Source organism: Rhineura floridana, chromosome 7 (assembly GCF_030035675.1).
Source record: "Rhineura floridana isolate rRhiFlo1 chromosome 7, rRhiFlo1.hap2, whole genome shotgun sequence".
Lineage (NCBI taxonomy): Eukaryota > Metazoa > Chordata > Lepidosauria > Squamata > Rhineuridae > Rhineura > Rhineura floridana.
Window position 1 is genome coordinate 86,339,829 of NC_084486.1, and position 18,929 is coordinate 86,358,757.

An 18,929-nucleotide genomic window follows, 5' to 3' on the forward strand; every position below is an offset into this window, starting at 1 on the left:
TGCAGAGGGTGGGGGCCGCCACTGAGAATGCCCTCTCTCTAGTTCCCGCCAATCTAGCTGTTTTTGTCGGCAGGATTGAGAGAAGGCCCTGTGTGGCTGATCTTGTCGGGCGGCATAATTGGTGGTGTTGAAGGCGCTCCTTTAGATAAACTGGGCCGAGACCGTATAGGGATTTAAAGGTTAATACCAACACCTTGAATTGGGCCCGGAAGACAACTGGAAGCCAGTGTAGATCGAACAACACTGGTGTGATGTGATCCCGGCGGCGACTATTCGTAAGTAGTCGAGCCGCCGCGTTTTGTATAAGTTGTAGTTTCTGGACCGTTTTCAAGGGTAACCCCACGTAGAGCGCATTACAGTAATCCAATCGAGAGGTGACCAGGGCGTGTACTACCAGTGGGAGCTGATGAACAGGAAGGTAGGGTTGCAGCCTTCGTATGAGGTGTAGTTGATACCAGGCTGCCCGGCTCACTGCCGAAATCTGAGCCTCCATGGACAGCCTGGAATCAAGCACAACCCCAAGGCTGCGGACCTGGTCCTTCAGGGGTAGACTCACCCCACTGAACTTCAGGTCAACATTTCCCAACCTTCTCTTGTCCCCCACGAGTAGCACCTCGGTCTTATCAGGGTTCAACTTCAGCTTGTTCCTTCCCATCCATCCACTCACAGATTCCAGGCACTTGGACAAGGTCTCCACAGCCAACTCTGGTGAAGATTTAAACGAGAGATAGAGCTGAGTGTCATTCGCATATTGGTGACACTGCAGCCCAAATCTCCTAATGATTGTCCCCAGCGGCTTCATATAAATGTTAAATAGCATGGGAGAGAGGATAGAGCCCTGTGGCACACCACAATAAAAATGTTTACCAAAAAAAGTAGTAGTACTCCCCAAGGCTCCTTAATACGGGTCTCTGTGACTTATTTTGACCAGGTAATCGCAGGTAAGGAAATCCCCTCTTCAGCCCAGTCATTCCCTACCAGCATGTGGTGCAGAACACACAGCTTCATCACACAGATAAACATACAGGTACGTTCATATGCACTGAGTCTACAGCAGGCCCTCTAGATGTAGTTGTACTACAGCTTCCGTCATTCCATAACTATTGGCCAGGCTAGCCAAGGATGATGGTATTTGGAGTCCAACAATATCAGGAGGCCCTTAGGTTCCCCATCCCTGGTCAACAGAATTGTACAAGAGGTTTCAGCTTATGGATGCAACATGTGATATAAGAACTGGCCTTAAACTTTTGAAGGATCATACCTAAGCCCTGTAATGGCTGGATTTCCATCAATTTCAACAAAAAGATCAGTTGTCCATTTCCACAATTTCAACAGATTACCTACTCATTACAACATGTATGCAGACATTAAGAACAAGAGTGAATTATGTCTGCCCGGCTGCAAAATGGAAATCCACTCACACAACAGGATTTCCAGTTTCTCCCCCTCCAGTCCCTTGGTGCACCCCCTAAATCTGCTCAGAAGGGTTCTGGATTATATTATGGGGATGTGGGGGGACTCTGAGAGGAAGGAAAAGCCCCATTGGGCAAGCAGAACCTGTTTGTGCTACATTGGATCTCACCATCTATAAAAAGGGATGGGAAACCTTTTCAGTACGAGGGCTGCATTTCCTCATAGTCAACTTTCCAGGGGCCACATGCCAGTAGTGGTTGTGGCCAGAGGCCAAGATGGGTGTGGCAAGGGATGTGACTCTTACCTTTGTAAGTAGGCCACAATCCAGTCACACAAAACTCAAAGATGTCTAGACACACACACACACACACACATCTACCTCTTTATCCAGGCAAGCAAAAGGCATTATCACAGTTCAAGGACAATTTTCAGCCAAGCTAAAGCACTTGAGGATGGCGCAGAGAAGGACAGTGAGGACTATGCTCTACAGAGGATGGTTGGCTGGGGAAAGTCCCAAGGGCTGAATAGAGAGGCCTCGAGGGCTGCATTTGGGCCCCCGACCTAAGGTTCCCCACCCCAGCTCTATAGTAAAGTTATGACTTGTTTGCATAGAATCTTGCAATGCTCTTCTTTTCAAATGTCTTAATTACAAATATGCTTTCCATTCCAATTACAGGCTGTGTTTCTATTACAGTTAAAAATAAAAAAATAAGAATAAGCTTGAATTTATATTACAAAACTTGAGAACCACTTGACTTAGTACTAGAAAACGGTTATGTTTATATTTAAGCTTCCAAAACCCAATTTATTTATTTATTGAAATATTTATCACCTGTACTTTCATAAATTATATCAAGGCATTACACAACTTACAAATAAAATCAGTGAAAGTATCCTTAAATTAAAAACATAATTTAAAATATCAATAAATGAGTGCCATAGATAAAACTCATTTTTCTGTATTTTGACTTCCAAATCTTAGGTTTATAAATCTGTTTTAACATTTGGGCAAGTGAATAGTAACTAGCACAGAAATGTACATCAGAGTAAGAGGAGAGTGGTTAGCATAGTAATTTTAGCTCCTTTGAAAACCTGTGTGTTGTATCTGAAAAGGGTTAGATGCAGACATGGTTAATAATAATAATAATAATAATAAATTTTATTTGTTAGTCGCCCATCTGTCCGAATTAACGGACACTCTGGGCGACTTACAACAATATAAAATACAGTATAAGACACATACAATCAACAATCACAATATTAACATCAATTCATCTAAAACCATCCCTTCAATAATACAGCATAAGAACCTAGCCCACCCCAGAAATCCCACAGCCTGAATAGCCAGGTCTTTAAGGCTCGGCGAAAAGCCATCAGGGAGGAGGCATGTCGGAGGTCAAATGGAAGCAAGTTCCAGAGGGTGGGGGCCACGATCGAAAAAGCCCTCTCTCTGGTCCGCACCAACCTAGCTGTTTTCACCGGTGGGACCGAGAGAAGGTCTTGTGAGGCTGACCTTGTTTGGCGGCATATTTGGTGATACTGGAGGCGTTCCTTCAGATAAACTGGGCTGAAAACGTATAGGGTTTTAAAGGTTAACACCAACACCTTGAATTGGGCCTGGTACACAACTGGCAACCAGTGTAGCTCCATCAACACTGGGGTGACATGATCCCGGCGACGGCTCTGCTTTATTAAGCGTGCCGCCGCATTCTGTACCAGCTGCAATTTCCGGACCGTCTTCAAGGGTAGCCCCACGTAGAGCGCATTACAGTAGTCTAATCGAGAGGAGACCAGGGCATGTATCACTCGTGGGAGCAGATGTATAGGAAGGTAGAGTCGCAGCCTCTGTACCAGATGAAGTTGGTACCAGGCTGCCCGGCACACTGCCGAAACCTGAGCCTCCATAGACAGCTGGGAGTCCAGAATGACCCCTAGGCTGCGGACCTGGTCCTTCAGGGGTAATCTCACCCCATTAAGCACCAAGTCTAAATTTCCCAACCTTCTCTTATCCCCCCACTAGCAACACCTCGGTCTTGTCGGGGTTCAGCTTCAGCCTGTTCTCTCCCATCCATCCACTTACGGACTCCAGGCAATTGGACAAGGTATCCACAGCCAACTCTGGTGAAGATTTAAATGAGAGATAGAGCAGCAGAAGTGGGAGAGCTGCTGCTACCTATATATACATATGCTTGTATATTTGGTGGGTGGGATGGGGTTGGTTGTGTTTGCTGTATTTTGGATCTGCTCGTACTTATGGTCCCGTGTTAGGTGTTTTTAGATTATAATGTTTAAGGAGATATCTTATCTAATTGTTCTGTACTGCTTAAAAATGTGGAATCTGTATTACATTTTTAATGACTTATTTGTGATATTTTTAGGATGTTGTAAACCTCTCATATTTCTCTGAAATATGAAACAATATATACGTTATCTAAATAAAATAATTGTACATCAAATCCCTTTACCCCTTCAGCTTCTCCCTCCTGAGTACCTGATAGGCTAGAAGGAAGTCATGGCAGCTGGATGAAAGCTGACTGTAGGTCACCATCACACTCGACCATCACTCCTGGATTATGCCATCACATTCAGCCATCACACTAATGTTAATTCTTTTTAGCTTATAATTTAACTCCTGTTTGAAGCAACTTCACAATATTATTTTAAGTGCAACTTGATTCAGAAACAGAAATGTCTATAGAGTCCAGGCCTCCACTGAGAGAGAGATAACAAGGCTGAAACAAGCAATAGGGCTTCTTTGCTTTTATATGCTACAGCCTCTTGTAGAGCCTACATTATAGGCTCACCTAGGAGCAACTTTGCATTTTACAAGTAGCAAAAGTAGATGCAAGAGTAACTGATGCATAGTCTTTACATGAACTTGGACTCCTCCTGAAAAGATATGCACACGTTCCAAATTGATGTGGAGTTTATAGATCTCTCCACAAGGAGAAGCACAAGTTCCCCCTTCGCACATTTACAAAAGAATATGAGAATCACTTGCATAGCCTTTGCCAATGCTTGCGTAACATGCAAAGCTAACCAAACTGCAGCCTTGTAAATGTATTTAACACAGAGTTTTCCATTTTCTGTCTTATGTGGTGCTCAACTCTAACATTTAAAATGTGTAAGAAAAGACGCTCTAAATCTCATGCAGTAGGGTTTCTTAAAACCAAACGCCTTTGGAAAATATGTAGCTTTGGGAACTGTTTGAAATGACAAATGCAGAAAATATTGACAGAAGGCATGATTATATTGTACTACCAAATTAAATGGGATATAGATCAAGCACGGATTCCTCCAGCATCTTCAAGTGAGACAAATACTAAACAATATATTGGCACATCACAGATCCCTAAGACACTGCACAAAGGTGGACAAATGCAAGGAGTATTGGGTATGATATACAACATTATCTCTGATTTGGAAATAGAAAAAAACCTAGGTAAAATGGAAGCTAGATTTATTACAGGAAATTCCTGATAAGGTGTGGGTAAATATACCACATCTTACCTTATGTATTAATCTTAGAGAAAGCTTCTATAAGCTGTTCTTCAGGGGGCACTTAACACTAGGAAGACTTAACAAAATGTATCCTAATACATGTGCTGGCATTATCAAGCTTCAGGTGCAAATTTACTTCATGTTCTTTGGAAATGTCTAAAGATCATGAAATATTGGAGCACAGTCTTGATAGAAATAAAAAATATATCACTGGATATGAATTACCAAAAGACAATTTATTGGGATATTATTGGGATATCTTAAAAGAAGTTGTACCTGGGGAAGACTTTAAGGTGACAACTCATTTATTAACTGCAGCCTGGATGGTTATGTTTCAGGAATGGAAAAAGCCAGATCTCTTCCCACTCCCTTCAACAAAGACCTAGATAACAAGAATCAGGGATATAGTTTATATGATTAAAGTAATAAATATAATAAGGGTCAGAGAAATCAGACAACAGGATAATAAATTTGTTGAGAAGTCTATTCATTTTTTACTGGAATAAGTGTAAGCTGCAATTAATCCATACATATTACAGTATTAGGCAAATATAGACTGAATCAGCAGCACAAACCCAGCACATTCACATATGATAGAATGTGTGATGTTAAGCATGACATTTACACAAGAATTCATCTCTTTCATTTTAGTATCTTTGACTAGCATTTTGAACCTCAAGTCACTTATTTTAAAATGCTTAATTATTATAAAGGAAGCAGTAATTGTAATTGTGAATGTTAATCAAATTAATTTATTTAAGCTGGAATGAAGGGAACTGGAAATAATGTCATACCGGGGAGAATTGTTGAAATTGATGTAATTTACACTAGATACTCATCTATATAAATTTATAATCATTATGTTAAGCATCTCCGGAATTTAATGAACTGTTATGTATTTTATTTTATTAACAATAAGAAAAAGAAAAATCCAACATTAATCACATGCACACATATGTAACATTTAACTGTACCTAACTATCTCCCCTTGACATCAAAAGGGCCCTACCTAAGAACCTGAAGGCATCAGAAAAAAAAGATAAAAATAGGAAAGGAACAGAAAACACAACTGGATGAGAAGTGAAGGTCAGTGGCTATTCCTTCACATGCTTTCCCCAACTCTCTTTTTTCTTCCTTGGCAAAGATAAATGAAGAATTAAAAAAAAAAGCTGCAATCTTTGTCCATCTGCCCACAGCTATTACCTAAGGGGAAGGGACTTTTCTAAACAATCCAAAACCACATGTGTTTCGACACAATGGCTCAAAAGGCAGGGTAGGTAGCGGACCAACCCACTTTGTACTGCTAACAAGGGGAACCTAATTACAGGAAGAGGTTAAAGAGGGGCAGATAAAAGGGATACAAAATGTCAACATCTGTGGCTATAAAGGGGTAAGAAGTGGGGAAAGGCAAAGGTGTGGGTTTGGTGTCAGAGATGGCATGAAGCCAATTTCAAAGAGTTAAGAAGATCAAGAACTGAAGAGGAAAAATTAGAGGGTTCTTTTTAAAAAACTGTCACAAGTACTTTTAAGAAAAAAAATATGTAGAAGAGAGGAGTAAGAGTATTTGGAAATAATACTGCTAAATATGACTTGTGTTCACAGGGCCTGTGCAGAGCAAGAGGATCAAAGCACGTTGTTAAAGCTCTGAAAAAGCCTCACTGGCTCAGGTGAATGGTCCACCAAGGTCAGTATTCAACAGTGGGCAGTTCTGACACTAGGAAAAAAAGCCATGTGCATGCAAGTTTGTACACATACACATTGCACACATGTACACACATTCACTCTCCACATCCTTCAGCCTTTGTTTAAAAGACATCTTGCCTGAGCACTGAACAGAGCAAGCCATGTGATCAAAGTTCTCATCATGCAAGCCATTCATGACTTTGTCAGATTATTGTTTATGGGCATCATTATATCCAGTGACAGAAAGATCCATGAACGAATTGTGAGTAGCATAAAAAATGTTATTTACCGTTTTAAATAATACTGAATGAGAAAGTACCAGAGTTGATCCAACAGTTTTCAAACACATGCAATCTTTGTTTTCCAGTTCACTCTATTGTCCAGATCATCATGCAGGCCTCTTACAGGATTCTCCTTTGACCACATTTTTTCTAAGTGAAAAGTATTAATCTTTTAAATTTATTTTCCTTCTGAATGCATTTTGCGTACCTGATACTTATTCTTCCCCTTCCAGGGCTTTTTTACACACACACACATACATGCATATACGTAGGTGACCATACTGCTGTGGCCATATTATAAAAGGTTTAGATCAGGTCTGTTGCAGTATTATCTATAGCAATCTATTGATTTTACCTAGACAGTGCTTATGTAAATAAAACAAACAAAACATATCTTCCAGCTTTTTTCCGGGTAATATCTCAATTTTGCTTTTCTATATAGCATATGAGAGAACGTGGTCAAAGTGAACAAGTGACAATGTCAAAGGTCTTACACAGCTGTCAATGGCAGAGGAGGGCGCTAAAACTTGGGTCTGGACACTTATCCCAACGTGCTTCTATTATAACATAGCCCTAAAAGTGGTGAACTGCATGAGTGAATAGCAACTTTCAGAAACAACATCTGTTTCCCATCCCCCTGAAAGTAGGAGCCATTCAACCTCCATTAAGATTCTGTGGTATGTTTGGTGTCCAAGCACCACTGCATAGCTTTTCACACATCAAAAGTGTTAGAAATACAGGGTCAGAAACAGCAAAGGTCATCCTATTGCTAACCAAGTAAAGGCACATACAGAAACCACACATTTGGTGAAATTTTGTAGCATGATCCAATTTTCTGAATCAATACATCAGGTGAGGGACCCAAACCTCTCTCTGGGAAAATAGCACCCAAATGGGCCACCATAGTTCAGCTAAAAGATGAACAATAAAAGGGCTTTGGAAGAAAGAATTACAAAGATAGTAGTATCCATTTGGCCATGGTAAGGCCAACATCTGGTTAAAGGAGAAAGAGAGAATAAGGTGGTGAGACAAAAAAGACAGGAGTTAGCCTGGAATGTGCCTGCTTCTTTGCCTCAGTTCTTGGATCTCTACTAAGATTCTGCACCTGGATCACACTAATCAGCCACCAAAGGGTGCTCTGTGGCCCTATAAGGACGAAGGAGAAGGACCTAAGCACTGAACAGAGCAAGCCATGTGATCAAAGTTGCTATTGAAAGGACCTACATTTATCTCCCAGGATCTGCCAAAGCAGAAAAAGTAGGAACAAGGGGCTTGCTAGCGAGAGGGGAAAGAAGAAAGAGGAAGAGGCATGTGGCAAAGAGGACTAATGGGTAAGAAGGTTACTGAGTATTAAGAGTTATAGGAGCAGTAGCAGAAGGAAAGTGAAAATGTGGGACTTGAACGATAAAAACGGTGATGAAGAACAGGGCCTTTTGGAGACGAAGGAGGACCGGCAGTGGAGTAACAAACCAGCCATGAGCAGGAGGGCTATAAAAAAAATATTCAGCATCCTAAGTCACATACAGTTCACTTTAGTTTAAATATTCCAGGATAAGGAACCATCATATAGTATACCTTCATGAATCTGGAAATGCAAAAACCTTTGGGGAGTGCAAAATCAAGTTAGCACAATGTCCTTGCATATTAAAATAATGAGGAGGGTTGGGAGTGGAGAGTCTACCAACTGTTTTCTTAACAAAGCATTCTAGAGCATTCTATTCTAGAGTGCAGTAAGTGAACTGAAGTATGTATGGGGTGAATGCTTGCAGGTATTCAGCAGTGACTCCTTCAGACAGTGTGAAGGGCTACAATGGCGGGCTCAGAAGAGAATACAAACTTGCCAAAAATAACTCTTGGTAGGAGAAAGCAATGCAGTAACAAAACAAAGATACTAGCAGGGAACAATGCAGAGAGAGGGAGGGACACACTTCAGATCCTTTCCCTCACTAACTGCCCAATATTCACAAACTACCACTTCTCATGTGAAGATGCCCTACCAACTACAGACTTCCAATTAACATGTGCATGTGAGACACCCAAATTCTGTAGACTTTCGCTTCTTCCTCCATGTGAGGCCTGAAAGGGGTATCCCAGTGGCACAGTGCATTCCACTACAAGTAGTGAAAAGGGAGGAATCCGTGACACTCAGTAGCCACTGTAGGTAGCTTCCCATTGGTTGGATGGTTCCAGGCTTTAGCTCTGCCTGTCAATCAGGCTTTTGCCTTATTGAAAGATCAAACTCCATCCTGCCTGTTCATTACCTTAATCCTATTTTCTACATAGCTTTATTATCTGTGGAGGCTTCCTTGGGAAAGGCAGAAAAGGTGACACAGCCACTCCCCACTTGCTCCTAAGAGTTGCTTCTATTTGAGGTAACCCAGGACAAGTTCATGGACAAGAAGCATGGGGAGTGGGGAAACCAAGCTGACTATCATTCTTCCTGTAGTCTAAAGGCAGCCACCGGCGAGATCATGTCACTCCAGTGCTAAAAGAGCTGCACTGGTTACCAGTTGCTTACTGTGCCCAATTCAAGGTGTTGGTTTTGACCTTTAAAACCCTATACGGTTTCAGCCCAGTCTATCTAAAGGAGCGCCTCCAGCATCATCAGCTATGCCGCCCAACAAGAACAACCTCAAAAGACCTTCTCTCCATCCCATCAGTCAAAACAGCCAAACTGGTGAAGACTAGAGAGAGGGCTTTGTCAATTGTGGCCCCCACCCTGTGGAACTCCCTCCCAAATGATCTCCGCCATGCCCCTTCTATGATGAGCTTCTGCCGGGCCTTGAAGACCGGGCTCTTCAGGCAGGCTTTTGGGGTGGGCTAGATTTTATCTTCATTGTTTTTAGATTTTCAATGTCTAGGTATTATATGCCTATGTTGTACGTCACCCAGAGTGGCTGGACAGCCAGCCAGATGGGTGACTAATAAATTCTATAAATAAAATAAAAATAAATGCAGAAACTACATTACACATAATCCTTGAAGCATAGAGACTGTTCATTAGCAAACCATGTTGTCAATTTATTGCACAACATTACAACAAATCTTGCTGTGGATACTGCTCTGGCAGACCGAAGGAACTGCAAAGATTGTTAAAACTAGTAATATAGGTCACCATTTTACAGATGGCAAAATGAGGCAATGAGATAGCTCCATGCCCAAAGTCACAAAATGAATGTTCATGACCAAGTACAGGTTTGAACCAACACCCCCCCCGGTCCATCTCACACTATCAGCTGAGTGTCACATCTGAGAGAACCAAGAAGCCCAAAAGCAATACTACATTGCAATAAGATACGAAGTATGGTAGAAACACCAAATTTAGATGTGAATTACAAGATGATGCATGTAGATTCAACAACGCCAATTAAGAAGAAGAAAGTATGGAGCATTGTCTAAGGAAATTATACTGACAGTTTAATAATCTGACTGCTGGCAAGGGGAGAAAGGAAGGCAACCCACTAGTTACACAGGACAGCTGAACAGGCAGGAAAGAACAATGTTCTCATAGCTACAGAAATTTAACAGGAGGGATTACAGCTAATTTAAAGGTTAGTAGCTATAAAGGTCATCAGAAAAATCAAAGCAAGAATGATTTATGGGATATTACAAATTAGAGGTGTTCGGGTGACTGCACACTAAGGTATTGGCTGGAAAGGAGAACCTCAGTTCTCATCAAAACTATATCCATCTGACTCTGGATATAAGGGAAGGGTCCCACAAAATCTACACATTCTGTTCTTTACATCTTAATTATACAGCCACGAGAGTGGCTGTATACTATAGCCAGCATGGATTTTTCACATTCTGCAATGTTAAATTGAAAATACCCCCCATGCCATTCTGATGCTTCCCATAAGCTCATTTCAAAATAAAACCTTACCAAACTTACAGTCCTGAACTCAGAAACGCTTGCTTAACAACCCTCTCAATTTTCGTGGCGATACACAAAACAGTCAGAGAGAATAGAGAGTTCATTCAAAGTCTAAAAAGAGAGGAAAAAACCCCAGAGCCCTTTTGGACTTTTTTCTCTCAGAGTTCTCATAATCTGTTGAAATTTATTAAAAACCAGCCATGTTCACAGAGTACCTGTAATCCTAATACTGACCTTGCCCCATACTCTGACCTTCATCTTCTGCAGTTTAAAAGTTAAAAAAATGCCTGGCTGATTTTTAATTAATTTAAGAAATTTTGGCTTGAAGCCAATGATAACGCAGGGCATGCTCAGTAAGAACCAACTGTCAGTGTTCTAAAAGCCTCACAGCTGCTAAGCTTAGCTAATCAGGAGGCCACACCCACACCAGACTTGATTTCACTTGAGACAGTCATGGCTTCCCTCAAAGAATCCTGGGAAGTGTAGTTTGTGAAGGGTGCTGAGAGGAGACTCCTATTCCACTGAGATAATGTTTTAACAGTCAGCCACTCTGATTGAAAGTCTGTGAGAGGAACAGGGCGTCTCCTAGCACCCTTCACTAACTACACTTCCCAGGATTATTTGAGAGAAGCCATGATTGGCTTTGAGCCATGGCTTTGAGAGAAGCCATGATAAATTCTTTTAAATTGTTTTTAAAAGATGTGTTTTTAAATTTGTATATTTGTTTTTAATGTTTTTAGTTATTGTAAACCGCCCAGAGAGCTTCGGCTATAGGTGGTATATAAATACAATAAATAAATAAATAAATAAATAATGATTGTCCAAAGTGTAATAGAGGCCTGGTGTGGATGTGGCCAGGAACAGCTTTGTTTTAAATGTGGGTGGGAGGTAGGGTTGCCAGGTTCAGGGCCTGAGACTGATCCTTTATTTTTAGGAGAAGAGAAAGTCAGCCAAGTGCAGGTGTTCTTGCGACACTGTAATGGCAAAAACCACAAGGTGGAATTCTCCCTTCCCCCTGCACAACTTCTAAAGATACAGAAGACTGGTCACCAGTTGCCACCATTCACCATATGCTCAGAGGCACATGTTACCAAATTCTTCCAAGCTACACAGCAAGTGCATTGGACTGTGAAAGACCAACCCAAATTGTGTTTGCATTTTGACAAATTTGCAGGGCAGTATAATATCTCAGAGAGAAGGTCAGGTGTCCTGCTCCCCTGGTGCATTCACTATAGCTGCTCAATTTCTCTGCTTTTTAAAGTTTGATAGAAATATCTGTGGGCTATAGGTACGTTCTTAAACTGCAAGGTGTTATGCCTATTAGTGATAATAATTTAATTAAATGTGAAAGTGGTCCTCACCTGGGAGATTTTCTTCTGAGAAGCAGCAAACTTATAAATGAAACATGCCATTTAGACTATTGCAATGCATTATACATGGGGATGCCTATGAGTTCTGTTCAAAAGCCAGAGTTAATAAAATGACTGCTGTATTTTGCACTAACTGGCACAAGGTATACAGAACATACCATGTCAATTTATAAAGAGCTATACTGTCTATGAGTCCTTTTCCAAACACAATTCAAAGTCATGGTTTTAAAGTATAAAACCCTAAGTGGCTTGAGACCGGGTACCCATGTGTACCTGTTTGGACATTACCACCAGTCTGAGGCCCTGCTCCACATTCTCCTACCTGAAGTACGATGATGGTGACCAGACAAGGCCTTGTCACTTGTGGCTTTCATATAGTACTATCTTTCTTTGCAATATCAGGTGAAATCCTTTTCATTTGCCTTCACTTTACATTATGCTGGAATTTTATTGCTGTAAATGACTTACGGAGTTATGGGATTCTCACAGGTTTCAAAGAGAACATGATTACCAAGAAAAAACAACCCAGGACTACATGATCTGAACCCTAGCAAGAAGGAAAATGCAAAGGTTGCCAGAAGACAGATGAGAGTCACAATTTTGGAAACATGCCTGAGCTATTAAAAACTTAAACGGGATAAATTGCATAGGCAAGGTATGAAAACACAAGCATTGGTATATATGTGCGTGTTAAGAAGAAAGTGCATAAACATATCTAACTTGGGATTTGGATCTGGAGTTCAATGACCAGGGATGACTTCAAGTGTTATCTACCTCTATGTTATTGGTAGACATTAATTTCCAACTACAGTCAAGTCACAGAGTTTCCACAGGCATTCATCCCACAGGCAGATTTTCCTATTCACCACCACAAATGTAGGAGATTCTTACCTCCCTAAGTCCCAGATTCTCAAAGGTGAGGTATGTCCACAGCAAGCTGTTCCAGTCACAAATGAACTGTTAATCAAGGAAGAAAAAACAAAACGGTATTAGCCATCTTTCTGTACCATTCCTAAATATTTGTATGGTCACAAGCAGATGAATTACACAGAGGGGAGATGCCAAAACATTTGAAAGGTGCAGTGCACAGAGCTTCCTTGCCCTGAAACCACAACAGTAAAAAGCAAAGCACATAAACTTGAACAGGGTCTCCAATGGAACTCCAATCCAAGTCAAGTCACTGGAGTAGGAAATATGCTGCTCCTTTGGAGTAGGAAACACCAGCTCTAATGCAACTGTAAAAATTATGCAAGTGTATAGTCACAAGATACAGAAGTCATGACGTAATTTTTAAAAAACCATATGCTAAATATGAGTGTTCCAACATGAACAAATGATCCCCACCTCCCTAAGCCTTTTTCTTCAAATGAAAAAAAAAAAAGGGGGGGGACACTTATCTGTAACATTCATTTTAAGACTAGCCATCCTACACCCATAATGAGCTGGTTCATATGACATACTAAGGCAAACTTAGCTTAACAACTTTTCACAAACACATGAGCTCCTAGAGAGGAGCTCACAGCCACTTTGTTCCCCTGCTGCACTAAACTAAGCCAATATTTGGCTTAGTGTGTTGTCAAAACAAGGACTGATGGTGAGGATCTCTCTCCTCACAAACCACAAGCTGTAGCCAAGAACAAACCTTGGCTACAACTCGTGATTAGTGAGGATAGAGCTTAACCAAAAGCCCTGGTCTGGACAATATGCTAAGCCAAAACTTAGCTTACCTTGGAGCAGCTAGGCAGCAAAAAGGACCAGGGAGAAACAAAGCAGCTGCAAGCTCCTCTCCAGGAGCCTACATGTTTGTGTGAATCGGATAATTGTGTATGTGGGTGTAAGATGGCTAGTTTGGCTTATTGTGTTGTGTGTACCAGTGCAATACCTTCCTCCAATCTGCAGCATTGTTAGGGCTTATCCATACTGCCTACGTAGGATGGTTTATGCCAGCACAGGATTGGTACTCAAAAAGATGTTAGTGCCCCTTAAGCAGGCTGAACAAAGTACAAAGTTGAAGCTATCAGCACAACATATTTGTAAGGGCTGCTTCATGCCCCATTTTTGTGGTGTAAGAAGTGCTTACTTTGTAGTGTTTGCATGGCAGCCCACCTGCCTTTTCAGTGTCGGCATATGGATCAAAATACTGCCTCTTGTAGTGGCTTCATAAACACATCATAGTAAACATACACACACACACAAAAGCCGCAACTCCCCACTCACCCCCCCAAAAGAAGATGCTGCTACAAATTATACTCTTAGCTCCCTATCAGTAAAAGTGTGAAGAGGCTCCCTGTGAGAAAAGCCTCTATTAAATGATATGGCAAATATGTTCTGGGTTTCCCCTCATTTGGAGGAGATGAGCGGTGCAGGAGAAGAGGAATTCCACTGTGCAAGTGGAAGTCCTTATGCTAATGGGATGACTTCACTGGATACATCCCAGTGACATATTGTTCACTGGGGTCATCAAGAGCCCGGAATGTAAAGTTCCAAAACTGACATATAAGTATGTGGGATCTAACTGATCCCATAGTATTTAAAACAAACATATTGTGCCATCAACATACATATAACATAACAGCTGCACAAGTATAACAGTGCAATAATTCATAGGGTCGCCATAAGTCGGAATCGACTTGAAGGCAGTACACACACAATCATGAGTTGTGAATTACCAGCGGTGACAACAAATCTCACAGATCTTGCAACCATAATTTATGCTACCTGAGCAGCCTATGCTTAATTACCGTATTAGTGAGTCTTTGACACCTGAGAGATTAATTTTTAGGACCCACCCTATTTTGGGATTTTAGATTGTTTTTAAAGTCGTATTTTAAAATAGTTGTAACCCGCCCTGAGACCTTTGGGTGAAGGGTGGCTAATTGATGATGATGATGATAATTCACACCTGCATGAGTAGGACAGGAAATGCACTGTTGCTGTGATTTTTTTTGTCACTGAGTCATCCACAGATGACACCTGTCCCTTTTCTAGATGTCAGCAGCATCCAACCCCTAACAGTTCTGAGGCTGCCTGATGTCCAAGACAAGCTGGCTACGTTTTCTAAACTCAACCCAGAGTTTGATTAACTCTAGACCTCAGTCTACTTTGAAGTTATTTGTTATTTTCACATCATCAAAGCTTGATCCACTTTCAAACAACATAAGTATTTACCCAGACAATGCCCATGATATTTGAACACAGAAGCAAAAGTCATCATCTGATCACGCATTTGGAAGTGTATGTAAAGTCACAACTGTCCACAACACCTTCACTTTCATTACATTAAAGAAAGATTTCTGGCTAGCAATTCTGATCTGAGGGCCCCTCCAGACATGATTATTTGTGTTCATGATGGTATACGGCATACTATGATCCCACTTTCAATATTCTTTGCCCCTGCAAAGGTTTTGGGGCAGATACACCGCTTCATTTCTAATAGGTGCATTCTTGCTGAAATCCTGTAATTTTTCATACCACAAATGTTCTGGGTTTTTTTGTTGTTCAACTTTTTTTCTTTTCTTTTTTGCACTATAGCTCAAGAAGGCTCCCCCAGGCAACAATAATACAGAAACATATGGGAAGCATCAAAGAATAATAAATGAAGTGAATGATGTGTGGGCCATCCAGAATAAATTCACCACTAATGCAGTATTATTAGGTCAATGGCATATTGCACAATACACACACACATACAAAATAACCCACCAGTCTGGAGAGCCACTGAGATTGTAGCATCATTGCTGTGTCATGATTTCAAAATATTATATGTTTATGATGATTATGACATAAAGAACATAGGAGCCTGCTGGGTCAGGAGAATCACTGTCCTTCCTTTCTATGGCACTTAACTTAGAAGTGCTATATCTTCTTGAAAACCAACAGTGCTGCTGTTGACTCTTTTGAATTTGTAGACAAGAAATTCAAGGAAATTCAACTGTTTGTTTTTTGAGTGTGCCAATGAGAGTAAGCTTTTTCTTAGCCAGTCACCTGGGCACTGGCACATAACCACCCAGAACCCTATAAGTGTGGTGTTAGTTTCTCAGATGCTACCTGGTCTAGGTTTTGAGCTACTGAGACACTTCTTTCCATACATATATGTCAGGTGCCTCCATGGTCGGAGGCAGTATGCTCCTGAATACTAGTTGCTGGAAACTGCAGGTGGGGAGAGCACTCTTGCACTCAGGTTCTGCTTGTGGGCTTCCCACAGGCATCTGGTTGGCCACTGTGAGAACAAGATGCTGAAATAGATGGGCCATTGGCCTGATCCAGCAGGCTTTTATGTTCTTTATGTCATAATCATCATAAACATAGAATATTGTGAAATCACAACACAGCAAGGATTTTATTCCATACTTTGCAGGTTTGGATGGCATATACTTGGATGTCTTCCTTTGAATGACACTATTTGTTCATCCATTCTAACATTCTCATATGGCACTAAGCATTATGGGAGAGTTAATAAACATATCCCACAGGTTGAGCACGGGGAAGCTTGTATTTCATACTGATTGTTCGGCGTTGAAGCTGATAATCATATCTGAGGCCTCTATTAGTTCTTTTGAAGAAGGCCAGTCTCACTGGCCTGCAAGTGTTGAGGGAAACCCTTAACACAACAGTCTGCAAATATCTGTCTGTAAATAGGGAAAAGTGGTCATCTAAAAGACTTTGACTGAGAGTTGCCATTGTCCTCCACCTGCTGAAGTAACAGTGCTGGATTGGGGTCTCACTGACCCCAAAAGGCAGATTTGCACAAAATGATAGCTTTGCTGGGTCACATGAAATGTTCTAGAAGGAGAAAAATGTTTTTAAAAAATCAGGTTTTTTATTAACCTTCAATAACATTTGTAGTAATGGTAAGGAAAGTGAGCAATGTGTCTATTATGAAAATAGTCATAATAGTTATTTTACCCTATATATATGCTCCTTTCTCACATGAAATGGTAAGAACAGGTTATGAGCTGAGCATCTGTTAACATGAGTAACTAATTAATTACCAGCACCTGGCAGAGTAACTTTGACCCCTATCACCTTACGTGCATAGTATTTTCAATAGAATTGACCCCCAAAGCTGTAAGAGTAAAAACACAGGTTTTTCACTAAATTAAGGAGGGCCTCCCTAAAATATCTCACGGCAATTCAACCCTCATCAAGGTTGAAGACTACTTGGAACATGGAGTTGTGGAAGCCAAACAAATAAAAGTATTATATTTTTCCTGCTGCTGGGGTGTTCCCCCACTGTTGATGGAGGGTTAGAGACCAGAATAAAGTGATTGCTTTTTGTGTGTCAGCCACTAAAATCTTTACTTAACCAAACAAACTGGACGCCCAAGTTGCTGACCTGATGCCAATGACAAGGATCTGCTCCACTCCTCATGGACTTTCAAGGATGAGATATCAGAATACTGACAAGCTTTTAACACAGAAATGTGGTATATAAATATTATAAAATTAAAATAAAAAGTACGTATAGAGCAGCATACTAATTGACCGCCACCACCCTGGTCAGCAAGGAATCCTATGGAGCCCAGAACTACAAAGTTAGGTGCTGGTTTTGTCTTTTCCCCCCCTTTACCATAAGCCATTAATAAATAGTAAAGCCAATTACCGTGGTGAGAAACATAATAGCAGCTTGGAAATCACTGAAGTGGGCAATTGGGTTTTAAAGGTTCCCCCCCTTACTCTGTCTACTCAAACATTCAGATCTTTCAGAAGAAGGTATGCAGCATCCCTCCAGAGGCTGGCTGCACAGGTCTAAATTAGCATCAAGGTATGTCAATAGGAAAGGAGAGGTGGGTGGAGACCACCAGCACTAATCCCTGCTGCCCTGTCGGTACAGCCTTCAAGCTAGTCTGTGGTAGGGATTAGAAATTTCTCAGCAATCGGCTTCCAAATTGCTCCTTAGCTTAGTACCACTTCCCTCTAGCTACACCGATCGTGACCCACCAATGCATCCTGCCATCCTCATCCAAAAGACGGTCTGTAATTCACAAAACTGGAATATTTCTATTGTTGAGGCTGAAGAGAGCGAAGTCTTTTTATGCACTTTCAATTCTAAAATTATGATTCTGTTGCTATTTTTCTGGAACATAAAGAGGATATTTACAGTTTCAATTTTCTAAAATGTCATCCCTGAGAAGCGAAAGTCTTATAATTCCCCAACAAACAGGGCTTCTCCGGACAACCTATTTATCATTCATCCTGATTTGCTTGCATAAAGCTTATACAGTAGTTAGATTATATCTGGTCTTTATTGAGCATTTGTTCTGACTTGTTTATGGGGTGTTTATACATCCTCCCCTTAGTCATTCATCCAACACTTTTCAATGCATTTCCTTGTCATTTTCTAAACCACAAAAAGTAAGATTCTTCCTTAAAGTGAATTTGTTGCACTAGAGCAAGGGTCACCAACCTTTTTGCACTAGAGGGCATGTTTTGAATTTTAAGAAAGTGCTATGGGTGCCAGTCACAAAAGGGGGCAAATTAGGCCCCCAAAACTGGGGTTAGCCACCCCTGGTTTAGAATGCTGTTGTAATACAGACAGGTCTCCTTACATGAGGAGCAGCAGTGTCAATATGAAGCAACTTCCCCATCCGATATTCTCTTAATGTGGAGCAAGTAGTTTTCCAGAGGAGATGAAGCAATATACCTCAGTAGAAATGTCACTCACTATTGGCTGAAAGCACTTTTGTATGTAATACCCTGGGTTCAAAGCCCACAAACACACTAGGTTCCCTTATGGAAGCCAGCCAGTAGTGTATTATAAGCAATAAGCTTTCACAACAAAATGTATAAAGTATATATTCAATTCAA

General features: G+C 41.0%; 1 protein-coding gene across 1 annotated transcript in view; it reads right to left on the reverse strand.

Annotated features, from left to right (window-relative positions):
- The window catches only part of FBXW4 (F-box and WD repeat domain containing 4), a 126,254-nt gene that overhangs the window by 20,207 nt on the left and 87,118 nt on the right, over nt 1-18,929 (reverse strand). The window contains exon 6 of the mRNA XM_061636224.1: nt 13,014-13,079. Coding sequence (XP_061492208.1) covers nt 13,014-13,079 — 66 coding nt within the window. The remainder of the gene's footprint in view (nt 1-13,013; nt 13,080-18,929) is intronic.